The sequence below is a fragment of the Rutilus rutilus genome, assembly GCF_951802725.1.
Source record: "Rutilus rutilus genome assembly, chromosome: 7".
Lineage (NCBI taxonomy): Eukaryota > Metazoa > Chordata > Actinopteri > Cypriniformes > Leuciscidae > Rutilus > Rutilus rutilus.
This window is the reverse complement of record NC_140221.1, coordinates 22,405,696-22,431,754: the sequence shown is the minus strand read 5'-3', so window position 1 is coordinate 22,431,754 and position 26,059 is coordinate 22,405,696. Positions and strand designations below refer to the sequence as shown.

Below are 26,059 nucleotides of genomic sequence, written 5' to 3'. Positions count from 1 at the left end.
TATAATTTCATGTACTGCCTAGTGCCTACTAGTAAAGAGGCTGGTAGGGAAGAAAGCATATTCAGACAAAGGGTTACTCTTTTTTTTTCTTTTTTTAAATAATAATTTATTGGCTGTGTTCATCTTTTACTACTCTGCTTTAGTAATTCCTCATTAGAAATTAGATCTCTAGTCATTTAAGTCACTGTACCTGGGACTGGTAGTGGGGCATCTGTTGTACCAGAGGTTGACTAGCAAACTGCTGGGGGCTACAAGTGAAGTATTGGGTGGAGTAGGCTGGGTTCTGTGCCACGATGGGCGGCCCGGCAGCTGTAGCTGGATGCATCATTGTAGATGTGCCAGGTGGGTGATGCTGGTCTGGCCTTTGCTGTGGCATGTTCGGTACTACAAGCAGATACAGAAAAGAAGAGAGAATGAAAAGGGCATTTTGCCTTAAATCATTAGAGATTGAGAGAACATCATGAAAAATAAACTATTTTACACAGATCGTATTTCCTAAATGCACAGACCGGCAAACAATCTACAAAATCAATACACAAGAATATATAGTGTAATTCCCTCACACTGAAAAAGCTAGACTAGACTAGAGGATGCAAAACAGCCTTAACTAACATTTGAAAGCAGCTTTAAAAAGCATGCACACTGAGAGATAAGCATTCTCACCTTTACCTGGTCTGTAGGGCTTGTTCTGGTTCATGGCCATATGAGGAACCTGAACATGGTACATGGTTGGAGGCTAAAAGATGAGGAGCAGAACTTGAGATGCAGAATTACATACATGTTCTGAGTTTTTACTTAGTTCACAGTCTTGAAAAACACTTGCTTGATGCATCTTAATACTATCATGTATCATATTCTGTTGATCACTTCTGTAATTTACTTTTAGCACTTGCTCTTCTTGTCTCAAAGCGCTAACAGGAAAAAGCTATTTGTACACATTAGATCAATGTTGAACCCCTCATCCTCAATTTCTCAAAGACCCAGAAAATTGTTGTCCTCTACTGCTGATGGGTTGTTTAAAAACAATGAGATATCCACACATCAATGCTTTTGAAAAAAGACTGACATAAATCCACACAACGTTCTGGCTTTTTCCTGTTCTGGTCAAGGGTTCATGCAAACAAAGCTTCAATGCTCTAACAGAACCAAAAAAAAATAAAAAAAAATAAGGAAAATGTAAACACAAAATTTGATTACAATTTTAAAGCAAAAAAGAACAAAAAAACTGCTCATTCAGAGTACTGAAAAATCTTAGTTGATAAGGTAAGCTAAAAATGTATTGAGAGTTTAAAAAAAAAATTGACAACAGTATGGAAATTTTAATAAGTAAGAGATAATCCACGGCTAGTTGTGCATTAAACGATTTTAATGCTTAACTTTGCGGCAAAGAACCACCCGACGCGAAGCCTCTGCGGAGCGCATTCAAAGCGTTTAATGCACAGCTAGCCGTGGATTATCCCGCTTATACCATGGTCATTTGCCAGCATTGACAACTTAAAACTGTTATTGATGTTTGCAGTGCAATATTTGACCGGAAGGGTAAAAATTACGCTTATTTCCGTCAGTTACGACTCGTTAGATCTAGCATTCTGCCGGCATTGAATCAGATACAGAGATAAAATAGTTTGTAAGATTAAATTTATTATAATAAATGAATAATAGGATTTATTTGAAATCATTATATAGCGCTCTCTCTCTCAGATGCGTGTGTGAATTACCTGTCTGTTCAGCGTCTCTCTCTATTAACAGCGAAGCTGTGAGTTTAATTATTTCAGAACCAGTGATGTAACCCCCTCAGTGCTGAGAAATATAATGTAGCTATTCAGTAGCAAATCTATTTTATTAATGAAAGTCGCAGGGCAGTGTTGTCAAGTTTCTGTGCTCCTGAATCTTTCTGTGTGTGCAGCGCGATCTCCGAGTGACGTTTGCTTGTTTGGTTCAATGTAAACAATGTGAATGATGTATGCATCTGTGTGCTTCAATGAAAAAAGCGCATTTATATAGAACGGTGATTCAACTGACTCGGAACTACCGGTGCATTAAACGGTTTTATTGCACACCTTCCAGCCAATGAGAATAGACAATTCAGACAGACCATGGTATAATAATAATAACTGATCAGCAGTAAGAAACGAGCAAACCAACATCTGCTGGTCAGTTATGCAGGCAAAAATCTCATACACGTTTTCAGTAGAAAAAAAAGCTTAGAATTGCACAAACCTTCCAGATAATGCTTTTCTAATGGAGAGAGAGGAAAGAGGGAAAAGAAACAAAAAGAACCAGTCTTTAGTGTGATTATCACTTGCTTTTTTCAGTATAAGATTAGTTTTCTAGAACATGTAAGTAACTAAAGATGAATCAACGTATTTTTAAGAGAGGCTACAAAGGAAAATGAACGACTGAACCATTGCTTTTGGGTTTTCCACTCTACACCATAATATATTCAAAAAAGTAAAGCTTTTATTTTGGTCAGTAGAAAAAAAATGTAAATTAGTAAATATATTATCATACATCAGTGTGGTGCAACTTTTTGGGCTGATGATGAAACCATGAGCTCCTTCCAAAGGTTTACTGCATGCTACCAGTAAAACCATCTGTACTTTATCATGTTTTATCAGACCTTAAGGTCTGTTCACACAAAGTCCACATTTTTGCACAATATTGTAAAATAAACCAGTGCACACCTATGAACCTATGAATTCTAAAACTTTCATACCATTTATTTAAACCAAACTTAGAATGAACAGGCCATTACTGGCCCTTCTAACTGAATTAAATGAAAACTGCAATCATGTCATAATCATCAATTGAGCAATCATCTGATGGGTTATACATGCAGATACTTTGCAAATGCAACTGACAAATGAAAGTAAAGGAGGGATGGCTGAAGTATGAACACAATCAGGACATCAATGATCTTGGCACATGAATGAAAATAAAAACAAATGTCTTTTTGACGTTTTAGTACAAACGTAGGCTTCCATGCACAGAATGAATTAGATTAAACTGACAAGAGGGGTTCATATAACGGTGCTCACCTGAACGCCAGGGCTCACAGGGGTCAGAGGGTACATCTGGAACATGGTCTGGCCATAGACGGCAGGGGGCTGCTGTACTACGATGGAAGGGCTGGGCTGACCCTGAGGCCGGGTCAGAGTGGGGGTTGTTGCTGGTTTAGGCTGAGGAAACAGTTAAAAAGAAATGTATGAACATGTACATTTCTATCTTATATTAGTTTGTCAAAATGATCTGACTTTAAATATTTTGTGTCAGAAAAAATTTTCTTTGGGGGGGATATGTTGATTTCAGTTCATTTAATGACAAAACAAAGAACTGATTTACTTACAGGTGAGCAAAAAACCCTGGGGTTGAACTCCTTGGCATTGGGATTGAGAGTAGATTTTCTAACACTCCTAAAAAGTGCATAAACAATAAATCAACATGGTTTTATTTACTATACTACAAGAACATTTCTCAGGGGAATAAGCAATACAATCTATTACTGGCATGCATCATGTTGCTGAGAAAGGCTCTTTTAAGCCTCTTTATACTTTTGATAAAAATAATTGATCATTTTGACAATGAATTCTGTCACTGATTCACATTGCCAATGCTACAGCCTTTTCATTTTCTTCTGCTGACTCACTCTGCTACAGGGTCATTCTTCTCCTCCTTCTCATCCTTATCTTTTGCAGCATTGTTGGCCAGAGGCGAGGTGGTCTGGACGCCCTGAGATGTCACATCAGGCCCTCGTTTCTGCTCTGGTACAGCAGAGGAAGGAGAGAGTAAAGGGGTACCAGATTTATTTCCTGCTAGGGCGACGCTCACAGAAGTGGAGGTTTCTTCATTAACGCCGGACTCCATGGAGACTTTGGGTCCTGTTGAATCTACTGTGCTCTTCTCAGCTGCTTGATCATTTGGCTTTACTCCAAGGTCCCTTGAAGTCTTGTTCACCATGGGATCAAAAACTGCATCTGAATTTGAGCTAGACTGCAACTATAAATGATGAAGTGATTCAATAAACTGAAGTACAGTTGCTGAAACACATATAATGGGAGAGAAATAAAACTTACCCTAAAATCTTCACTGAATTTTATTAAATTATCTATTTGTTTCCTGTGATCTGGAGCCATGCTGAGAGGCCCTAGGAAGATCAAAAAGTGAAAGAATCATTTTAGAAAGCACACTTATTACAAATAATTCACAATTATATGTATAAGATATGTTTGATGTAATGGTGTCGCGATATACTGGTACTAAAATGTCTGACTCTGAAATATTTTTAAAATGAATTGATATTGTGTTAATACTACACATATAATAAATAATCCAGTGGAAATAACAATTTGGCTGACGCGTAGATGGTGCTATTGCACCTTAAGGGGCCGTTCACATGTCGCGTCTGAAAATGCAGACTGCACCGCTTTCTCCTCTTTTCAGAAGCACACTGCCGTTGCTAAGCAATCATGAGCTGCGTTCTCCATGAAGACGAAGAAGCTGAGCGTCATGATTGCGTCGCTCTCTATTTGAGCGCGCTTGTCGCACGTCTACATTTAAAATAACAAACTTAAGTACACAAAAGACATGACATGTTAACTGCCCATAATGCACATAAACCAGTCATAAGACAGAAAAAAAAAGATAACAACGCAGGGAGTAGCTACAGTACTACAGCCGCACAAATTCACTAGACACCCACACCAAAAATACAGTTTTTTGGATTCTGTGGGCTTAGATTTAGCCAGGATTAGGCCTTAGTTCAAATAAGACATTTAAGTAGCTTTTATAAATGTGCATCCTGAGACAAAACAAAGACACTGACATATTTTAAGATATCAGTGCAAATTGCTTTCAGTTAAAACAGCTCAAAACATGCAATTTAGTCTGGGACTAGGCTTAAGCCTTGTCTGAGACCCCAGTCTGCAGGAGGTGCTCAACAGGACATTCTTTTTGTACAGTTAAAAGAGGAGAGGAATGTGACTGATAACATAACTTATTTTGCATAATTTATATAGATGTCGCAATAATGCCATTATCGTGAATTTGTGTAGTGAAAATCTGATATTGTGACAGCTTTAATGCATATGCCGTGCCTATACTTGTATTGCAGTTTGTGTTTGATTTTAGTTTCAGTTTGATAAACTGAAAAAGTCATTTCTCACTCTATTTACAATATCAGCAATTTTGAGAAAGAAAATTAATTCTTAGAAGCCAAATCCTTAATTCATACTGACAACTTGCAATTTCTGCTTTCTACATGCTTTATGTCCACACAGCAAAATTCACATTGCAGAAAAAACAGCTTTAGCAAAAGCGTCAAAATTCAGATAAAAAACGGCTGGCTGTAGATGATAAATGACATCTCCAAAGGTACACACCCTTGCCGATGGATCGAGTGATGCTTGCAGAAGCTTCAATAGGCTTCACATTCTCTTTGTTGGCATTAGGAGAATTTTGTCTTGTCTCTAGTACTCTTGATTCTTTGGCTATAGAAGAAAAAGAAATAGAAAAAAGTGCTGTTGTAAGATCTGGTACAGAGGAAATGAATTGCACAAATGCCCCATATTGTGTAAGGGACGTCCTAACCCTCTTCTATTGGAGATGCTTCCAGGTTGGTGGCCGGGTTAGCTGCTGTGGGGGAAGTCGCCGTTGTGGAAGCGGTCATAGAGTCTACTGGCACTGTACCAGCCTGTGGGGAAGACAAGCAGGAGGAGCTCGGAGCACCTCCGCCAATGCTATTCTGTCGAGGTGAACGAGGTCTGTGCGCTAAGAAAAGTGGGGGGAAAAATGAGTGCGCATTAAAGTGTTTTCGACTGAAACTGAAATCTGGGTACAGATTTAAAATCTAGGCTTACCACTAGAGACAGAACAGGTAGTGTTTTTGAAAAATAGCAGAACCGTGCAAAATTCTTAAGTTTCACCTCATGAATATTCAAATAGTAATGAATGCACTGAAAAGCCTTCCCGCTACTCACATACGTTTTGCATCAGATATCAACGCAGAGAGAGAGTATAAAGACAGTAGAGCTGCACGATTAATCTTTAAAAGATCTCGATTCAAACACCCACGCAATCTTATTCCTAAATGACAAAAACTTCACACCGGAACATTCAAATCTGTTTGCGCTGTCGCTGACCCAGAGAGAGCAGTTGCCAATATATATGAAACCGCTTTACTTTCAGTCTTTTCAACCACACAGTATCGATATTTCTGTGTTACAAATATTTAAATGATCACAGAAGTACTGAGATAAAAGTTTATAGTTCGAGTATAAACACTGATGTCTATGGTAGCAACCAAAATAGAGTAAATCACCTTTTGAAAGTCGTTTCAAATAACGAGTGTATCGATTACATCTGATGCTTCAAAACATTCATAAAGACGACTGTTAAAGCTGCAGTCCGAAGTAGCTCCGGCTACAATGTTCTTCCGCAAGACGCATGCCTAGGGCTGGGTATCGTTCAAAAAATTTCGATACCAATACCGATACCTTGATTTCGATATCGGTTCCTGGACGATACTTTTTTCGATACCAATTTTATGAAATCCATTTTAACAAGATTACATAACACTCAGAAAACTTTGGTTTTATTTTTTCAGTTTGACTCATGCCCCTTAGTCAGTGCACAAAAGAACATAAAAAGCACCAAGGAACTAAATATTCCTTATACATATACATAAGGAACAAAATATTTTTTTTATAAAGAGCTCATGCTCACCAAAGCTGATTTGGTTTGATCAAAAATACAGCAAAACTTGTAATATTGTGGAATAGTATTACAATTTAAAATCTTATTTGAATATATTTCAAAATGTAATTTATTCCTGTGATGTCAAAGCTGAATTTTCAAAATCATTACTTCAGTGTCACATGATCCTTCAGAAACATGAAAATAGTTTTTGGAAAATGATTCTTTGATGAATAAAAAATTCAAAAGAACAGCATTTATTTGAAACAGAAATATTTTGTAACATTACACGTTTTAAGGTCATTTTTGATAACTTTAATGCATCCTTACTGAAAAAAAATTCTGACCAACACATTTTTGAATGGCAGTGTACATTCAGTAGGTCATTATTGCAATATAAACACTGTCAGAGTGATCAACAAGGTATATCTTCATTTACCAGTCAAATACGGAGCAACTTTCTGCCCTTATGTTTACTCCGTGCACTGTCAACGTCTTCATCATATCTGTCGCGCTACCGGTCTTTGCAGCAATTATTTTTCTGAAAATACTGCATCGCGCGCTGTTGGCATCAAGCCTGGAGTAATGTAGCCACACTTTTGATCGACTTTTCCACATCTTTAGGGTATTGTGAGTGTGTGTGCTCGCGTCTTATTGAGTATGTGCGCGAGTTTGTGTGTGTGTGCTCACGTCTCATATGAGAATGTGCGTGGACAGTTTGTGAGCGCGCGCGCGTCTCATATGAGTGTGTGCGCGGAGAGTTCTGCGCGTCTCGTGTGTGTAGAGTTCACGTGTATGTGCGCGAGCGACTTTAGGCGTGTCGTTGTGCATTTCATATGTATTTGTTTGAGCACTGACGTTGACGAGTTAACCCCTTAGGTATCGAAATCTGGTACCGAAAAACAAGTCATTTTTCGATACTCGATATTATCGAGGCAATTCGGTCGGTACCTAAAAAGTATCGAACTCGGTACCCAGCCCTACGCATGCCGTTCTGTTTTATTAACCGCTAGAGCGCTGATTCATCCAGTAATGAAACAAGTTAAGTCTTTATGAATCAATCATTCAAACCGATTTTAAAAATATTCTGTTTCACCTGTCTGGATCTTACACGTGTTCAAGCATATTCTACCCCTTCTGAGAGGGTGTTCTCCACTGCTGGAGATACAATAAGCTAGGAGAGGTCCCAAATTCTCCTAGAAAATGTAGAAATGTTTATTTTCCTTCTGAAATTTTTTTTTTTTTTACAAAAATTGCCAAATAATATGTTGAATTTGTTGACATTGCCAACAAGTCTGTTAAACTCATTTGACAAGTATAAGAAACAAACACAAAAAGGATTGTGCATTTTTCCCTTACTACAATTTTTTATTAGTTGTTTTAATAATTTTTTTTTTTAAATAGGAACCGGAACCGGAAAATTTCTTACGATTCCCAACCCTACTTACCACCACTGACAACAGATGACCAGGTTCCCCCAGAAGGGCTGTTGCGAGCAAGAGGGGGAGCAGAAACCTCCAACGGTCCACCTGGAGACATATAATCAGGCGGAGGAGGACCACCACCCCGACAAGGGGCCACTCTATGAGGTCTCGGAGTTCGCTGTGACTTGGGAGACATTCTTGGAGGACCTGCATTCACAAACATAGAGATAAGTGAGTTCTGAAAGAAGAAACAAACACTCTTTAGTGCATCTCTTATCAATGTGAAGTGTGTAGCTCTCTCCAAAAGCAGATGCTGTGAACTATGTGACATTCAAAGTATCAAATGTGAAGCAAACACTGAGGGGAAATAACTATGTCAACTATTTGTGATTTCAATATGTACAGGATACACTACATACAGGATACACTACACAACACATGGTACCAGAAAATGTTGTAGTTTTACGCTTCAGTAGCTTTGTCATGTACAGAGCAGAATGACAAGAAGCAGAAGACAAAAAAAAAAAAAAAGATACTGACCAAATATTAAGAATGCATTCCCACAACTGAACTAAAATGAAAGAACGGATTAGAACAAAGTGAATGTGAGAAAAAATGATTGAAATTAAAATTAGTACAATGTGGGCATGTTTTAACTAAAACAAGGGAACAAATTAATACATTGTGGGAACGAATTCATAAGTTGTGGGAATGAATTCTTAATTTGTGGCCACAATATCTTTTTTTCTTTTTCTGCATGTCATGTGTAAGGCTCTGTCCTCATGAAAAGTTAATTCTACTCAATCTACCTGATATACATTTGAACTGAAGAGGCTGTGACAGTTTCTCATTTGATGTATGAGAATACAATGTCGAGCCAATGTCAGACATGGAAAGAAACACTTGGGCATTGTTAGTGGTGTCCCCATGGCCAAAATACAATGCCAATCCTTGCACCGCAGAAAATGAGTGGGTGAAACATGTCCCAAATTCACTTCAATCATGCATAGAAAGAGGGATAGCAATAGAAAATGGAACAAGAGAAGAAGTGAGTCGTTTTATTAAACACCAGGAAAGTCCCACAGCTGTTAGTGACAGCCGTAATTCAGGCATTCTGATTGCAAAACGTGAACCTGAGCAGTGGTGCCACAACAAAATGGCTGCTCAGTCTGGAATTTCTGGTACCTTCTGAGGACAGGCGTTTGGGCATGGTGGACAGGGGCCCTGAAGAGCCATGAGCAGAGGGGTGAGACAGGGGCCGAGAGGGCCTGGATGGGGGTCTGGAGGGAGGCCGGGTGGGAGTGGCCGCCCGGGGCGGGAGAGAGTTGGTGGGGCCTGACTGGTAACGGGATGGAGGGCGAGAGGAGGGAGATGGGCAGCGTGAGGGCCAAGGGTGTGCACCTGACAGAGATGAAATGAGCCGAAATGAGAGGAAAGAAAAACTACATTTGACAGAGAGAGGGGGAGGGAAAACAAATGACCATGTAAATTGAATAGGAAAATAGAAAAGTCTGAAGGCCTTACAGATTGAGAATTTTAGATATGATGACCGAAACTAGCCAGGAGGAAAGGTAGAGAGAGGAGATGGAAAAGTATTGAGCAAGAATGACAAGACACCAAAGAACAAGGACGAAATGTAACAAATCACATTTTGAGATATCTTTGGTTAATTCTGAGGCAGTGAAACTGAAAACAATAAGGCAACGGGACTTCAAAGAAAGAACATTGGAAAGATCAATCAGATTCTCTTGGAACAGCAGCAGTCTTGGCCTAAAGTACTCTCTTGCCCGAATCCTTTTATCATGAAAGGACTAAAAGCCAGAGAGATGATTTGAAAGATCGACTGTTAGTTGAGGAGAGAACAATGGATTAATAGATACCATTGAAAGCCAAGGGGATGTTTTATTTTTTTGCTCATTATAATTTCTAGTATTTTAAGTGGAAATTTTGAGTACTGTTTTAATGGACTAATAAGGAATGATCCCGTTGAAAGTGACACCAGGGGAAACTTTTGAGACGTCTATCAAAGATCCAGCCAGAGAATAGAAGCACAGTGCTTGCTGCGCTAACTCCACTAATTATAATTTATGGATTCAAAGCTACATAACCAATAAACATTTTTTTAAAATAAACATTACCAAATTTGATCGTTTGAGGCATCATTCCACTAGTTACTAGCTATTTTAGACGACATGGATACCCAACACAAATCATCACAAATCATCTTGTACCTCCATTGACCACACGCTGATCCATTGTGTTGTAGTCGTGAGATCCAGATCTGGGAGTGGGTGGCCCAGGGCTACACTGAACCAGTCTGGGTGAATTTTGACGACCAGCTACCCATGACATCCCTGGTTCTCGGTTCCTCTGAACAGGGGGGGGAATGTATTTGTTCTCTCTGTTTAAGTAAACAAAATAAAGAAGAAAACTCTGAATTTAAAAATACAATAAAAAAATGAGCAATACTTAATGTAGTGCCAACTAATAACATTGTTGTAGTAGTTGTAATGGTGTGGTCACATTAGTGGAATTTCAGCATCATTTCGTAGGTAAAAAGGTCCACTATCCATTCACTTAATGTGAAATTTGCGTGTTGTGAAATATTTAGTCCAAATGCAAAATTCCTGTTCGAGTGGACGGTTGGTTCATTTAATTATAAGGCAGGACTTATTCTGCCATATTTTGCATTGCACTTTTTTTCATTCATAGTTATTCATAGTAATAGGAGTAGAATAAAATATGCCTTTATACACTTATGAAATAGCTTTTTCTTGCTCTTAGTATAATTTAGAGTAAGACAAGCATGAAAAAAACCCCACTATTATGAATCTCCTTTTTATTTGTTCATCGAAAGAAATACACTGGAGCACAAACATCTCCTGATCTAAACATACATACAGCAGCAGTAACTAGTTCAAGCTTCACCTATTGAGGCTGTGAAGCTCCCTCTCTCCACGAACCACAGCAGTATATTTCTCTTCCTCTGAGCGGTCGTCATTCTCCAAGGCCACCCGGGCCTTGTAGGTGGCACTGGCTTCGATCTCCTCCGCCAGCTGAGACGCACGAGCCTCGCGCTTGAGGAACTCCTCAGAGTTGTCTCGCTCCAAGGGAACCCTGGAAACAAAAGGAAAAAACAGACTGAGAGACAGCACATATCCAGTATTTAAACAAAACAAGATATTCATCAGAGGTAATTTAAAACACAGATGAGATGACTTACGTGTATGATGACAGGCTGCTGTCATAGGTGGACTTCACACCGTATGTCTCCTCATTGTATTTAAACATCTCATCAGGATCCCAACCATTTGACTGAGAGGGAGACAGTTTCAAAAATGTGATTACAGCTTCGCACCATACCTCTCTTAACCGCAGAAAAATCACAGTTAAGTGTGACCTCAAGTGGCATATTGTTTTAAACATCTAAACGTTACTGCTTATGATACTTCTACAATGATCCAACTGCAATTTATTACATTGTCAAGCCTGATTTGTTTGACATCTCACCAGATCAGTGTCAAGAGATTCCATGCTGCCCGAGATGTGCTGCTCCCCTCCATCCCAGGGTTCCAGATCCTTCTCTTTGTGCTCTCCATTCAGACGGGCACTTACCGCACTGTCAGTGAAGTTATCTTCACCAACACACAAAATAAGCAACAGGATTCAAATAACGTGTATCATGGTGATGCAAAAGCACACAAATGATTATGAAAGAGACATAAAATGTGAGATATGGGTGACAATGAAGTGGAAAACAAGTGATGATTTCAAATGCCGGGTTCAGACTACACGACATTAGCCAGATTTTGCCACAATCCATTTGACGTGGCGTGTTGTGGTGATTCGTAAACGACAATGGGTGTCGGGACGCAAGAATCAATCGTTTTATACCGTAAACTAAGTGTAACACCGTGGACGACAACTGACGCTTCACAACGTCCCGACAGAAAGACTAGCATTTTTTTTTTTTTGGCCTTCCACGACAGGTTCCGTCACATCTGTGCCATTGACCAATAGGAGCACAAAGGCTCTTCCGAACACAGCTTTCAAACATGCCGAAACGAAGTTTGTGGAGCTACGACAACAATACTCCTGCCTTTATGATCCCAGCACGACGCTTCAGTAGACATTGTTTGTTTACGCTCTTGTTTCCGGAAGTCAGTCGATAGTTCCGCCTTCTTGATGACATCACACACATTTCTTGTACACAAGAATTTAGGAGTCAACATCACATAATCTGACACAGTGATTATCATAATAGACAATATTGTGTAGTTTGAACCCGGCATAGATGGACACAAATGTGCAAGGGCGAGGATCTCATATATAAAAATAATACAACTATATTGTATCTGAGCTCACCAAATTACAAAAAGATTTTAAAGGCCATGTTATCAGAAAAAAGATGGAGCTGTATTTATTCTTCAGACATCATGTTCAATTTATTATTGAAGAATTAAGATCTTGTACCAATAACCAAAGCAGACAGGAAACGAAGTTTCCTGTTTATATTTCCATCATTGCTAATAGTTTATTAAATCCTAACGCTTAAACTAAAGGTGCAGTCACATTCCCCGTCGTGTGCAGAGTTTCACAGTCAAAATACAGTCATTTCAAGGAATTCAAACAACAGGAAATTTTGCACGAGGGCGAAGAATTTTCATGTGGGTTCAAGTTGGTTATGAGGATTAGACGCATTGACCAACAGAAAGCAAATGTGACCGCACCTTCAAACTATATAATAAACTTGATTAATTCAACAGGAACGCTAATTAGAAAGTGAGATGCCTGAGAACATGACCTTCACTTGAGTAAGTCAGAGGTTAAGGGTCACAGAGAGCTCAAGAGGAAACACAGTAACACAAAAGAATTAGGAAAGAATCAACATGTGTGGGTTTATTAAACAAACTGTGGCATCACACCATGCATTTCGGTCCGTGTACATTTTTAGCATTTCATTTCCTATTTGGAATGGAATAACGAGAAATGAAAAGACGGCCCGTCTATTTTTTTTTCTTGTTTAGTTTAAGAAAGAGAAAAATAAGATTTGGCCTCAATTTCTTCATAGGCATACATCTTTTCACAAATTTTCATTTAGATTTGTGTTTAGACTATTATATAAAGTATATTTTTTTTTGCAATTGTCAAAATATTACAGTCAAACCTGAACATGGTGTTGAGTGTTATATGTGCATGTTTGTATTTGTTCTCCATTGTGGATGTGTTTTGGAGTTATAACATTATAGTTCTCAAATCAAGTTCAGTTTTGGTTGCATGCATTGTTGTAAAGATAAAATAACGTTTTGCATATTACATTTTCTATTGTATTGACTGACCTACACATCTGCCTGCAGACATCAAGCTGTGCAGATTCATTTATAGATTTAACAACATTAACATAAGCCAGAAGTGTCCAATCCTACTTCTGGAGGGCCAATGTCCGGCTGTTCAGCTCCAGCCTATATTCCAACACAATGCATTCTCAGAAAAAAGGTACAAAAGCTGTCACTGGGGTGGGTACTCTTTCAAAAGGTACACCTTTGTGCCTAAATAGTACCTTAAAGATACATATTGGTACCGAAAGTGTACATATACTGTAAGTACCTAAATTATACATATTAGAAGATTTTTAAAGGGTTGCATCCCAGTGACAGCTTTTGTACCATTTTCTTCAGAGAGTGTAGCCTGGATATTTCTAGTAATCCTGAAGACCTTGCTAAGCTGGTTCAGGTGTGTTTATAGGGTTGGAGCAAAACTTTGCAGGATATTGACCCTCCAGGAGCAGGACACCCATGACATAGGCCCTTCACAATCATTTAATGTAATTTGTCAATACCTAGTACATCTTTAAATATAGAGCTCATGAAAAAAAAAAAGAGAGTAAGAAAGTATGGTCATACTTTAGTTTAGGGTCCAATTCTCACTATTAACTAACTATTAATTACGACTTTTGTCTCAAACTCCTAATTACTACTTATTAATAGTTAGTAAGGTAGTTGTTAAGTTTAGGTATTGGGTAGGATTAAGGAATGTAGGATATAATCATACAGAATAAGGCATTAATGTCTGCTTTATAAGAACTAATAAAGTCAATATCCTAGTCATATGCATGCTAATAAGCAACGAGTTAATAGTGAGAATTGGACCCTAAACTAAAGTGTTACTGAAAGTACTTTAGTAGTTAGAAAATACTAACCAGGGCTTTGCTGGACAAACATTAAATGCATAAAGCAGTGGGAATAAACAATACCTTGAAATAAATTAACAAGCCTCAGATGAACATTAACCAATTAAGCATGTAACAATAATAACTTTAAAAAGTCCTGTTTTCTTAATTTACAGTGTTAAGAGGGTTGGTTTTAAATTATATTCCACATATGATCGAATCTGTTCAATATAATTTGTAGGTTAATGCATTTGGTTAAATGACACAAAGCAATATGATTGAATTAATTTTGGATTATTTGTTTAACACTGATTTTGATTTGAACCACTGCAGAAACTCTCCTCAGATCACAATTCATATATTGCTATTTTTTTGGATTGTATTTTTAATCCTAAATCAATTCTTAAAGTTTTTTTTTTATAACCAACCATTTACAAGGTATTCTAGCCTTCTAGCCAATGTATTCAACTTTAACAGTACAGTTCCTATTCATAATTCATATTTGTGTATCGATTTAAGGCCTATAATACAGTTACTCTCCAACCATGCTAAGTTTGTCGGGTATTAAGTAAGCCTACATGTTCACAGATTCAATTATTTTTTCCATCTCATTCTTTTCATGTAAACACAATGCTTACAATCATACTTTTTAACTTTATTTCAATTTTTCACAATTATTTATTCAGTTGTGTCACATGATTTTTTTACTGTACAAACTGTATATTCTATCCCCTTACCCTACAACAACAACAGAAAACATCACTTAGTATGATTTACAAGCTGTATGATTTATGTTGCTTTTAAATATAGAAATAAAAAAAAATACTACACCAAACTCTGTGTCAGCATACTGTATTGCTTGCGACTATTCAAGTGTCGTAAATTAGAGGCAAAGCTGTCCTTTATTATATGCCCAGCAACTTATATCTGTTTCAAATGTCAACGAGTGGTGGTTCGTGTGGTGAAAAATGTTTATTAAAATGGCATTTGACAGTGAGACTTATTTCAACTGACAGAATTAAGGCCATACTGAAGACAACCCGGTTTGACCAATCAGATTTAAGGGGCTTTCAGCCTACCCACATATGCGAATAAAATTTCAAAGCCGATTTGTAAACCAAAAGAAAAATGAGAAATTGATTTTAAATCTAATTTTCCGTTTGTTAAAGTAAACAACAACAACAAAACTAATTGACAAGCAGTCTTTTCATTTCTCACTATTCCATTCCAGATAGGAAACAAAATGATTAAAACATACACAGACCCATTTCAATCTGTAGTTTCAAATAATTGATAAAGTAGTTTTCATGCCAGCATGATTTGCTTTTGTTTATAGCTGTTAAACTGGCCTTGCATTGAATTTAACTTCGTTAATGTTGATTTCAACAAATTAGTTTTTATAAAGGAAGAGGAGAAAAAGCATGCTGGATCAAAACTAATTGAAGAATTATGATCTCACACCAAGATTTATTTAGATAAAGCAATACTGTGGTGCTCATGAAATGAAACAGGCCTCTAATATGACATCATCAGGTTCATGATGCAATGACAGTCAAAATGTTACAGTAGCTACTTGCAGCCAGCTTTGAGGGGGTTCAGCACTTGTCTGTTGCTTGTTTGGCTTTTGGTATGATGAATGATATTTTATCTTCACGCGATTCAAAATCGAAATCTAGTAGCTTAAGTTATTACAACACTGCACAATTTTCCTAATGCTTACTGAGGTGAAGTATTGTAGAACACAAACCTTCTGTAAAAGCTACCTCTAATTGATCTGTTAAATGTGCCTTTTAGGTACTTAAAATAGGGGTGTTATTAATTAGTAAACTAATTTCTAGTTTGACACAGCATGATCCCTGATCAAGCAAGATTATAATAACAAATAAAAGCATTTCTGTGTCAAAATGCCAGCAAGTCTTGCACTATTCACCTACTCAAAGAATGCCACAAGCAACTGAAAAAAGCATACATTTTTTTGCATAAAAATACACTGGTAAAAGAAATGGATGAGTTGTATTACCTGCATCTGATGAGACTACGCCCATTTAAGAGAAAAAGACAGAATAAAGAAGGGGTCAGTTTGTGAAAGTCATTGAAGAGATTCAACTAATACATTTCAGCAGCTACAGTGAAAGAGACACTCTGAAAGGGATTGGATTGACTGAAAGGAGCAGTGGAGACATTAAATATACACACTTCAATGCAAACTGCAAATGCTGTATCCAAAAGGATAAAAACAATTGATTTCATGCCTTATGAGGTTGTTCTATATCCAATATGTCAAGTATGTCTGAAATGATAATTTCATAAGTGTGTTTTGTATTGCTGAAAGCAGTATGTAGCAGCAGCATTATAAATATTTTATAACGAGTGGTTTGCTGTGTCTTTGATCCATCAAAATGTCATCCCATCTCATAACAACACATTTCGAACTCTGTAAGCAAAAGATAAATGGCAGGTCTACTGCAAGCACTGTCCATTATGATGTTTCTGGTGGTCTGCATTTACACTGCAAGGCTCACAGATCTGATTGTGTAACACTGACCACATCACAGATTAAGTTGATTGTTCTGGTATATCCCTGTATATTATGGTCATTATGAATGAGCTAAGATGGTCTTAATCATTCTGCACAGTCATTTCCTGAAATAATACTCATTCATGTTTTTTTACATGATGTACAATTATGTACATTCAAAACCAGCTTAAAGTATATCACAAAACTTATATGAGTCAATGAGAGATTTATGGGGAATTCATTTATTTGTGTACTGATTTATGTTCATTTTCTAACGTTTAAATAAATAAAAAAAACTCCTCAATGTAATAATGTGTCTGATGGCTAGACATCTTTTCACTGCAGAATTACTTTGTTTGGACATTTACAAATATAACAATATTCACTTTAGATATTAATCACATAAAATTGAGAAATAAGGAGAAATGGATATGATGACAAAATAATGAATATGTATCAGATTTAGAACCAAAAAAGTCCAATGCGAGTATCTAATATCTGATTCAATATGTTTGTTTACACATGTGTAACAAAATCAGATCTGGGGAAAAAAACTGAATTGCAAATACAGGCATAGGTAAACTAGGGGTGTAACAGTTCTTGGTAAAAAAAAAAAAAAAATAATCTAACCGTACCGTTCTCTACCCACGGTTCGGCACGCACTTGAACCGCGATTCATCTTAAATCTGATGACGCATCTATAATATGGTTTATTGAAAATAACAACGTGTAAAACAGTCTGTCGATTGATACACATTCTGGGTTCCCAATACATTACAACAGCTATGATAAAAATGTAATAAAATAAAATACATGGACAAAACAGTCACTCTTTGTTCAATGCGAGTGCCGTATGCTCGAATATGACCAGTCATTTATGCCGTCATCACAGATAATGGCATATGCATCATTATCAGTGTGTACTGGATCCATTATAAATTAAAGTGATACAGACGCAGATACAGAATATTCCTACTGTCTGTGTTTTTAATGTTAATAAAACAACAAAAGGCAAGGAAATCACTCACTGCTCTTAACTCAATAGCTTTAGTAACTTTAATAAGGATTAATCTTTAATTTATACAGTCATATATACAATGTTATTTTACAATTTCTGTACCTGAAAACTAATGTGAGAGCTACATGAAAAACCTGAAAAGCACTGTTTATTTTATTCGTATCTTTGCTGTATTGCATTTATTTGTGATGTTGCTTGTAGTTAGATTATTTGTTCTTATTTTCTTTATTGTTATTTGGCAGTCGTCCTTTTTACCCCGAACATAGCACATACAGAACGGTACCGAAACCGCGACCCTAAAACCGTGATACAACCCGAACCGTTGCACCCCTATAAGCCGTTTCATTGGATATTAGACTGAATTGGCTCATGCTTTAAAACACACAAATAACAACACTACACCCTCTCATCAGTGACAGTCTAACTAACTAACCTAACCTGAAGTGTCTAAAAATAAAATAAAAAATACAAGCAGCCAATCATGAGGCAATCTGTCTGAATATTCATAATGCTCATGATAGATTATGTTTAACTAAATAAATATGTAAAACATAACGATGCCACTAAACTAGAACTGAACTGAATTTTGTCAACCATGAGAACTTGGCTAATAAAATTCATGGTGCAAGTAAAATATTTGCTTTTTAATTTCTGAGCACAATCTAATCATATCAGACCTCTATTTAATGAATATACAGCAGCCCATGATATATGTATCACTAGCTACGTTTACGAGGACACCTTTTGGTTCAGTCGGAATGAAATCAATACTTTTGATGAATCCGAACACGGTGTTTACATGAACGATAAATAAAGTCACCGGGTTGATGTGCGCGTTTATATGTCACAAGTTTCAAATCGGAACAGATTTTTTGACATGCGCACACTGCACAAATATACAGAGTTTCCCACTGTTCGCGCATAACTATTCTCCTCTATTGGTTCTTTATTTGTTTTAAACAGCAGATGTAAAATGAATCCGTCTCTGGTCATGATTTGGAGACAATGAGCATTATTAACCGTTTTGCCGTGCTGCTTATATTTATCACGCAGTAAAAATGCCCCTCCCCGCGGCCAAAACCTCGTCTGTGGACGAGAATCCAAAACAAGGACTGGTGGGACGTTGTCCTGCTTCACTTCACAGACGCTGAGTGAAATGAGAATTTTAGAATGACGGGACACTTCTTTATATGACACTTTATTCAACAGGAAGAACAGCTTGTCCGCGCATCATACGTCATTACGCTATTTAACGTCATTGCACATGCGCAGTCCTTTCAGTTTCGGTTTTCAATCCGATCAAGTGTTTACATGTTCTCTCGATCGGATTACAGGTGTTTACGTTAAGGTTTTTTAGTCCGAATGAGCCGTCAATCCGATTATAAGTGTCCATGTAAACGCAGCTACTGGCTACGTTTACATGCAACCAAATAATCCGTTAGTTATCGGATTGACGGCTCAATCGGACTGGAAAGCCTTTATGTGAACACCTTAATCGATCGGATTGAGCTCGATCCGAATGAAATTTCGATTTCTGAAAGTGGTGGTTTATTCCTTTTCTAATCCGATCGAGAGAACTAAACACTTGATCGGATTGAAAACTGAAACTGAAAGGACTGCGCATGTATGAGTGTGCGATATCACGATTTTTGATCGTGGACGGTTAAAATGTCTCCACGATCTGCTTTTGAAGAAATATCGTAGTATCGTGCATTCAATCAGTTGCAGTTCTGGCGCCTTCGTCTCAACATACTGAACAACGAGACGTATATTCACATCAAATGTTAACGCAGAGGAACGGGACACTGCAGTTCACAAAAGTTCATTATTTGCATGTGCTTTGAAGCCTTGTCAGTTAAACATTTCATTCGCATGCTGATTAGCTGTTCTAACATGCGCTTTTCTGAGTGAGTACGCGTAACACACGCACTAAAAGCCTGGCTAACAGAGCCTGGTTACTGGACTAAGTTATCTTTCGAGTCTTATTGCGCTAATACTGTCAAATACACACAAGGTTTACATAAAGTTGGTTATGTCTAAAGTGAAAGCAAACAGAGAAAATTTAGAGAAAATCTGCTTGTCAAAATCTGCAGTATATTAGACTCATCGCGTGCTGGTCTTAAAGAGACAGTAGCCTAATAGGAAACATGTTGCCGCTTGTCCTTACAGGGATAGTTGACCCCAAAATAAAAATTCTGTCACTATTTACTCACTCTAATGTTGTTTCAAACCTGCATTATTTCCTTTCTTGTGCTGAACACAAAAGAAGATATTTTGAAGAATGTGGCTAACCAAACAGTTGCTGGTCCCCATTGACTTCCATAGTAGGAAACTGGGGTAACATCAACTGTTTGGTTACCCACATTCTTCCAAATAACTTTTATTTTCAACAGAAGAAAGAAAGTTATTCTGGTTTAAAACAACTTGAGAGAGTAAATGATGACCATTTAAATTTTGGGGAGAACTATCCCATTAATGTTAAAGGTACACTGTGTAGGAATCTAGCGGTACCCATCTAGCGGTGAAATTGTATTTTGCATTCAAACGAATAGTGCTCTCTAGCACCTCGCTCTTTCAAATGCATGTTGCAACTACGGTAGCCATTATATACCAAGAAGCTATGACAACATGTCTTCCAATAGCACTTCATCGAGTTTTCTTTCAGGTGATGAGGTTCGTTATTTCGCTTTTTTGGCGACGAGGATTCCTTCTCCGGTGGCTCGGCATAAGTATGATCCTGCATTATGAAGTACCGTGCAGTGCAGCCTTTCAAATTTGCCAGGGCAGTGACAAGCGCCTCTCACTGATCTCCTTGTCCGTTCAGCTGGTTTCAGTCACGTGACGCTGGCACTGAACGAAAACGCGTTGAGGTAGGCTAGTGCTTTTTGTCCCTCTCTGCTATTATAGTTTTTGGCGGAACGACATGGAAGCCTCCTTGGACTTACCCGTTCAATGTAAATAAAGATAAGAAATTCTTCACTTACGAGGATAAGTCAGATAATTTTACACCAATGAGGACATATTTATGAATAAAGACATTGATTTTAGCTAATAAAATACTACACAGTGTACCTTTAATAAAACAACAAAACACAAAGAAGAAATCACTCACTGCTCTTGACTGAGAACTTTAATAGTAGATTTAATAAGAATCAATGTATAATTTATACAGTGAAGTCTATGTTGTGTTTTATTTTCATATTTGTTCATTTAATTACTTTCTTCAATGCTAAATACACCTACTGTAGCTGAAAAAATAAAGCACTGTTTATTTCATTTGTATATTAAGTTGTGTATATGTAATGTGTATCTTTGTTCTTAATTCTTAATAACAAAGAAAATAATGACAAAGATTTTTATCTTCGCCACTTTGGCCTAAATGTCTGCCATACTTTTTTATTTTATATTTTGTTACCTAAGGCTCTTTTTTTAAATCGTTATAAATATAAGCAGCACAGCACAACGGTTCATATGCTCATTGTATCCAATTATGACCAGAAATGGATAAATATTAAGCCTGCAGTTTAAAACAAATAAAGAACCAATGTAGGTGAATGGTTATTATGCGCAAACAGCAGGAAACGCTGTATATTCGCACAGTGTGCGCATGTCAAAAAATCGATTCTGATTTGAAGCTTGTGACATAAGCGTGCACATCAACCCGATTACGTTTAGCGTTCATGAAAACACTACGTTCGGATTTATCAATCAGAATGAATTCAGTCGGATTGAAACAAAAGTTGTGCATGTAAACGTAGCCACGCACTCCTGCAGAAAACACAATGGATGGCTCTAGTTTAGGAGTAAATAACATCTTGAGTCTTGACTTTACATCTTGAAAAATCTTTTCTAATAGCCTAGTTGATGGCAACTTATGGCAACATATTTTCAAGTCAAAGCACACTTTGCAATGTCTAAATTAAGATGTTTGTTTTTATGTCAGTAAACTGGTTAGTTTTCCTGCTATTTGTGTTCATAGATGAATTGCACTGGCAGTTACTAACACCTTTTACTTTTTTTTACCTATCTATCTACAGTATATTACACCTGTAAAGTAACCACTAAAGAAGCAGGGACAAACATTAATTTGACAGTTCTCACCTTTCTTGGCATAGTTGAGGTCCACATCTTTGAAATGAACTACCACTACATCTGAGGATTTGAAGATGATACTCTCCACAATATCCTCACGGCGAGGGCCCACATTAGGTTCAACACTCTTCCTGTGTGCAGCATCCAGGACAATATCACACTACAGATGAAAAGACCAACACAATTTAAAAAGAGAGACAAATACCAAATGTGCATAAAAGTACAGTAAAAAAAATTGCTACACAAGTGATTTAAACACTTGAGTTTAGAGCCATAGAAAGTCTCCTCCTCACCTCTGGGCCGTAGGTTTTAAAAACTCCTTCGTAGATCAGGCCATTTTTAACCTTAAGTTCACATTTGTTTCCCTGTTGAGTGGTGAAGCACAAAACAAAATTTCAGTTTGACTGAATTGGTTTAATTTTGGTAAAGAGGCTGATAAAATAAAAAAAAACAGAAAAAATTATAACAGCTGCACAAACAAGCATTTTTATAACTTTACAAATAACTGCATTTGAACTCACCACAACTGAGGTCAAAACATGAACCATCCTCATGTTTGCATAAACTCCACTGAATGCCACCTTAAAGAGGTAAGGAGACATAGACAATACATATATTTAAATTGTATTACAGTTCTGGTCCTCTAACATAATTGTCTGAGCAGTGTTCAGTGTTCTGATATCGAGTTCAACTGAGGACTTTTCAATGCTTGCGGAGCAAATTTTAGCTCGCTTTAGACATTTTTTTGTCGATTTAGAAAATCAATGCTATGAATAAGTGAAAGAAACTGAAAGAAAAGTTACAACTCACTGCAGTGGAAGGTCCTTTGGCATTGTTGCGTCCTCTGTAGGGAAGAAAGAAAACAACATAATTGATAAGCTTGATAGATAGATAACAACTATAATCAAATGGAAACAAGGAAATGTTTGACATGCTGTATATACACAGTTTTCAGAGCCAAAAAACAGTTAAGTTACACACTCCTAGGAACAAGAATTCATGTAATACTGGAGGTGCTATCGATTGCACATGTACTGGTATACATTCAGAGCTACAATGACAAGGGAGCAAAGGCATCATTTGCAAGTTTCCCCAACACTTTTTGCTGCACCCATCTGCACGGATATACCTAATGCAAATTAAACATATCCAGTTGATGTTCATTTGTGTTAAATAAGAGGCGATCTGGCGCTGGAATGTGTTGTTTTTGAAATCATACTGAGTGTTCGTCACCAACCAGTGGCGGAACTTTCTCTTTTGTCTTGTGAACAGTCGTCACACAGACATGCGCATCAATCTATTACTTAATAGAGTGGTGCAGGACAGGTATGATGTAAATTTGTAGGCCAAAACGCAGAAACGACTTTTTAGCATTTTAGCACTTACGGTTCAATCGTCTCTAATTCAATGGGGTTTTTTAATGGGTTTTTGGTTAAATGGATGAAATAAGGTCTGTGGTGAACACAAGCTCAAAATACTTTCTTCTACTAAAGGGCGAACCTTGCATTTTTTGGCACTTTTGCACTTTATTTGTGAGCTTTTCGGCCAATTTTCGTGTGCAGATCTTTTTTCTGATTATTGACGTTTTATTATACAACATAAAATAGATCAGTATTACCCCACTCGTGATTTTTTTTAAGCTGTGACATGCCTTGAAAAAGGCGGTCGCTAACAAGTAGCTAAATGAGGCTGTCGAGGACATTAAGCATCTGTCACCGTCCCACAGGTGGGACGTTTGCCCATATATATTTAGAACAATAATATCTTAGTAAAAACCTAAAGTAATATTGACAAACTATATATCATTTGAAAGCTTACAATCTCTAGTTTTCATATTTGGTGGCTGTTTTTTAAAATAAATTACAGAGGAGCAGTAATTTATCAATTTGCAACAAGAATATTTCATATTCATTAGGCGTGTTTAGGCCTTTATTTTGAAATAGAAATAAACATGAAAAATCATGAAAGAATGGTAGAAACCTCAGTTTGTTTTCATGCCAAGAGTTCAAAAGATTAAATCTTATGAGAAAAAAAGGTCTGAAAATGTTTAGAATATAAAGAAAAATATTATGGATTCTCGATTTGTGATGCGGCACGCAGCGGCAGCGAGCTATAATGCACATATGTGCTCTTTTTATGTTTATTAGAGGTTGAAATCAAATAAAATACTGCCAAAACACCCATACTATTTCTGAATAGGATGTATACTTCATAAATTGTATGAAATTATGGAAATAAATGGTTCAGATCACTCAAAACATATATGAAAATGGAGACGCCCTTATATGGTCAGTAAGGAAGCTGGCTGTCCATCTAGTGAAAAAGTTTGGTACTGCTCCCAAATAAAATCTTACTGAAAGCTCATTTTTTGAGATATCAACCTAAAATTTGGAACACAGCTTGTTTAGATTTTTGGCTTTAATTTTCTAGCAGTTTTAGAGTAAAATATATTTTGTAATATATATATTTTATATAAAATATTAATAATTATATTTTTACATTCTATATTTTCATAAACTCAAACTTATATAACTTTTTTTCTGTTTCACTTTCATAATTTATTTCACTTCTACAATAATCTGGCAAATGTCTTCTTAAAAACAAGACCCACCATATGTCTATATTCCAAAGCATTCTTGAACTACAACCATTTAAGTTTGTATAGTGATTTTTTTGTCTATGTGAAAAAGGGGGGGGTGACAGTTAAGGGGTTAACAGGTAAACTCAGTTCACTTTTACAGCCTCGTTATGCTTACAATTGTGCTCTTATAAACTATTCTAACTCAAACTTTGAGGGAAAATGTTTTTTAGATAAAAACTGAAAGAGTTGTCTGAAGCTTAGTGATGGTGACGTTGAAGTCGTGGGACCGTGGTGTAGTTCGTTTATAGCCTACCTTTAGCTTTTTACTTCTGGGGACTACATTTATGCTTCAAAATTTATTAAAACTAACAACATCTTGTATTATAGATATAGTAGATGTAAGAATGAAACTTTCACATTAAACATGAACTATTGAAATTGATTTCAATAGTTCATGTTTAGTTCAAGTCAAAAAAGTGCTTGTGAAGTTCCCAAACAGGCTTAGGGAAAAATCAGCATTTCACAGAGAGGACGTGATTCGTAGCCACTGACGGCATTATACCACAAACGTGCAAGTATGAGAGATCCTAAATTATAAAGTGTTCATACACATTTAGGACGAAATACCAATGAGGTCTCTAATATGCAGCAGGAATGAGTTCAGGGAGCATGATCTGAATACAAACTATCAAGTGCTTCCAGTCCATTAAAATAAATTAGAGAATAAAAGCTGTGAATGACAGTCCTCCTTTTTCAGCAGCCAGACTACAAATCAAATGCTGCATTACAGGCGGTGTAGGCTTCACTGCACCACTCACGATTCCCACAATTTCTACAAGTCATAATGCTCTTGTTGTTCCGTGTAAACAAGAATGACATTTTTCACTATGCAGCAGCGCGACTTTGTGATGCCAATAAAGGCCTCTCTGCCTCTTAGCTGTAGGAATACACGTTTCCAAATACATTTACAGGCAAATAAAAACCGTAACAATATATTTCGTGTAACAAAGCACGCTCTAAGTAACATACTTACAAAAATGTCATCTAGCAAGGACGGACTTATACATGCAACCTCTTGGAAACGTCAAGGTTGAGATCTGACTTTCCCCTCTAGCGCCGCCACTCATCGGAAATGCACCCGTCTGACAAATAGTCCCAAAACGTTCGTTTCCCAAATCATTAGTAACAGGAAAGACGCAATTCTGCCCTGGTGTTCTCAAGTAAACCAAACGCAAGAAAACTAGAACGGAAACTGGGTTAATGTCATTCTCAATAGTGACACAGAGAGCTAACATGTGACTTCTCATATGGGAGGATGAATTCCCATAACGTCGATTCACAGGCCCTCAGAACGGTTTAAAAATCAGACCTTACAGAACTTTGTCGTTAGACAGATAAGATAAATAATACAAGTAAAAAGATAAGGTATCCGTAGCCACCAATTTTATTGGGATTGGCACAAATTAAAGGGAAATGATAAAATGGTGTAGAAATAATGTAATTACAGGCTATTAAGGACCTATTGATTTTATTTTGAGCAATAAAAAAAATAAAAAAAATAATTTAT

At 37.0% G+C, this 26,059-nt stretch overlaps 1 protein-coding gene across 6 annotated transcripts in view; it reads right to left on the bottom strand.

Moving 5' to 3' along the window:
* The window catches only part of atxn2 (ataxin 2), a 32,086-nt gene that overhangs the window by 4,908 nt on the left and 1,119 nt on the right, over nt 1–26,059 (bottom strand). Inside the window, exons 2-21 of one of the 6 annotated variants that reach the window (XM_084412910.1) lie at nt 22,722–22,755; nt 22,433–22,492; nt 22,205–22,276; nt 21,921–22,071; nt 16,304–16,318; nt 11,625–11,749; nt 11,338–11,429; nt 11,043–11,231; nt 10,346–10,515; nt 9,300–9,515; nt 8,139–8,321; nt 5,587–5,766; nt 5,379–5,486; nt 4,074–4,144; nt 3,647–3,996; nt 3,347–3,413; nt 3,039–3,179; nt 2,221–2,238; nt 664–736; nt 191–384 (exon numbers count right to left, since the gene is read on the bottom strand). In XM_084412910.1, coding sequence (XP_084269036.1) covers nt 191–384; nt 664–736; nt 2,221–2,238; nt 3,039–3,179; nt 3,347–3,413; nt 3,647–3,996; nt 4,074–4,144; nt 5,379–5,486; nt 5,587–5,766; nt 8,139–8,321; nt 9,300–9,515; nt 10,346–10,515; nt 11,043–11,231; nt 11,338–11,429; nt 11,625–11,749; nt 16,304–16,318; nt 21,921–22,071; nt 22,205–22,276; nt 22,433–22,492; nt 22,722–22,755 — 2,509 coding nt within the window. The remainder of the gene's footprint in view (nt 1–190; nt 385–663; nt 737–2,220; nt 2,239–3,038; nt 3,180–3,346; nt 3,414–3,646; nt 3,997–4,073; nt 4,145–5,378; nt 5,487–5,586; nt 5,767–8,138; nt 8,322–9,299; nt 9,516–10,345; nt 10,516–11,042; nt 11,232–11,337; nt 11,430–11,624; nt 11,750–16,303; nt 16,319–21,920; nt 22,072–22,204; nt 22,277–22,432; nt 22,493–22,721; nt 22,756–26,059) is intronic. The other 5 variants (XM_084412911.1, XM_084412912.1, XM_084412913.1 and 2 more) reach the window with 5 other exon arrangements.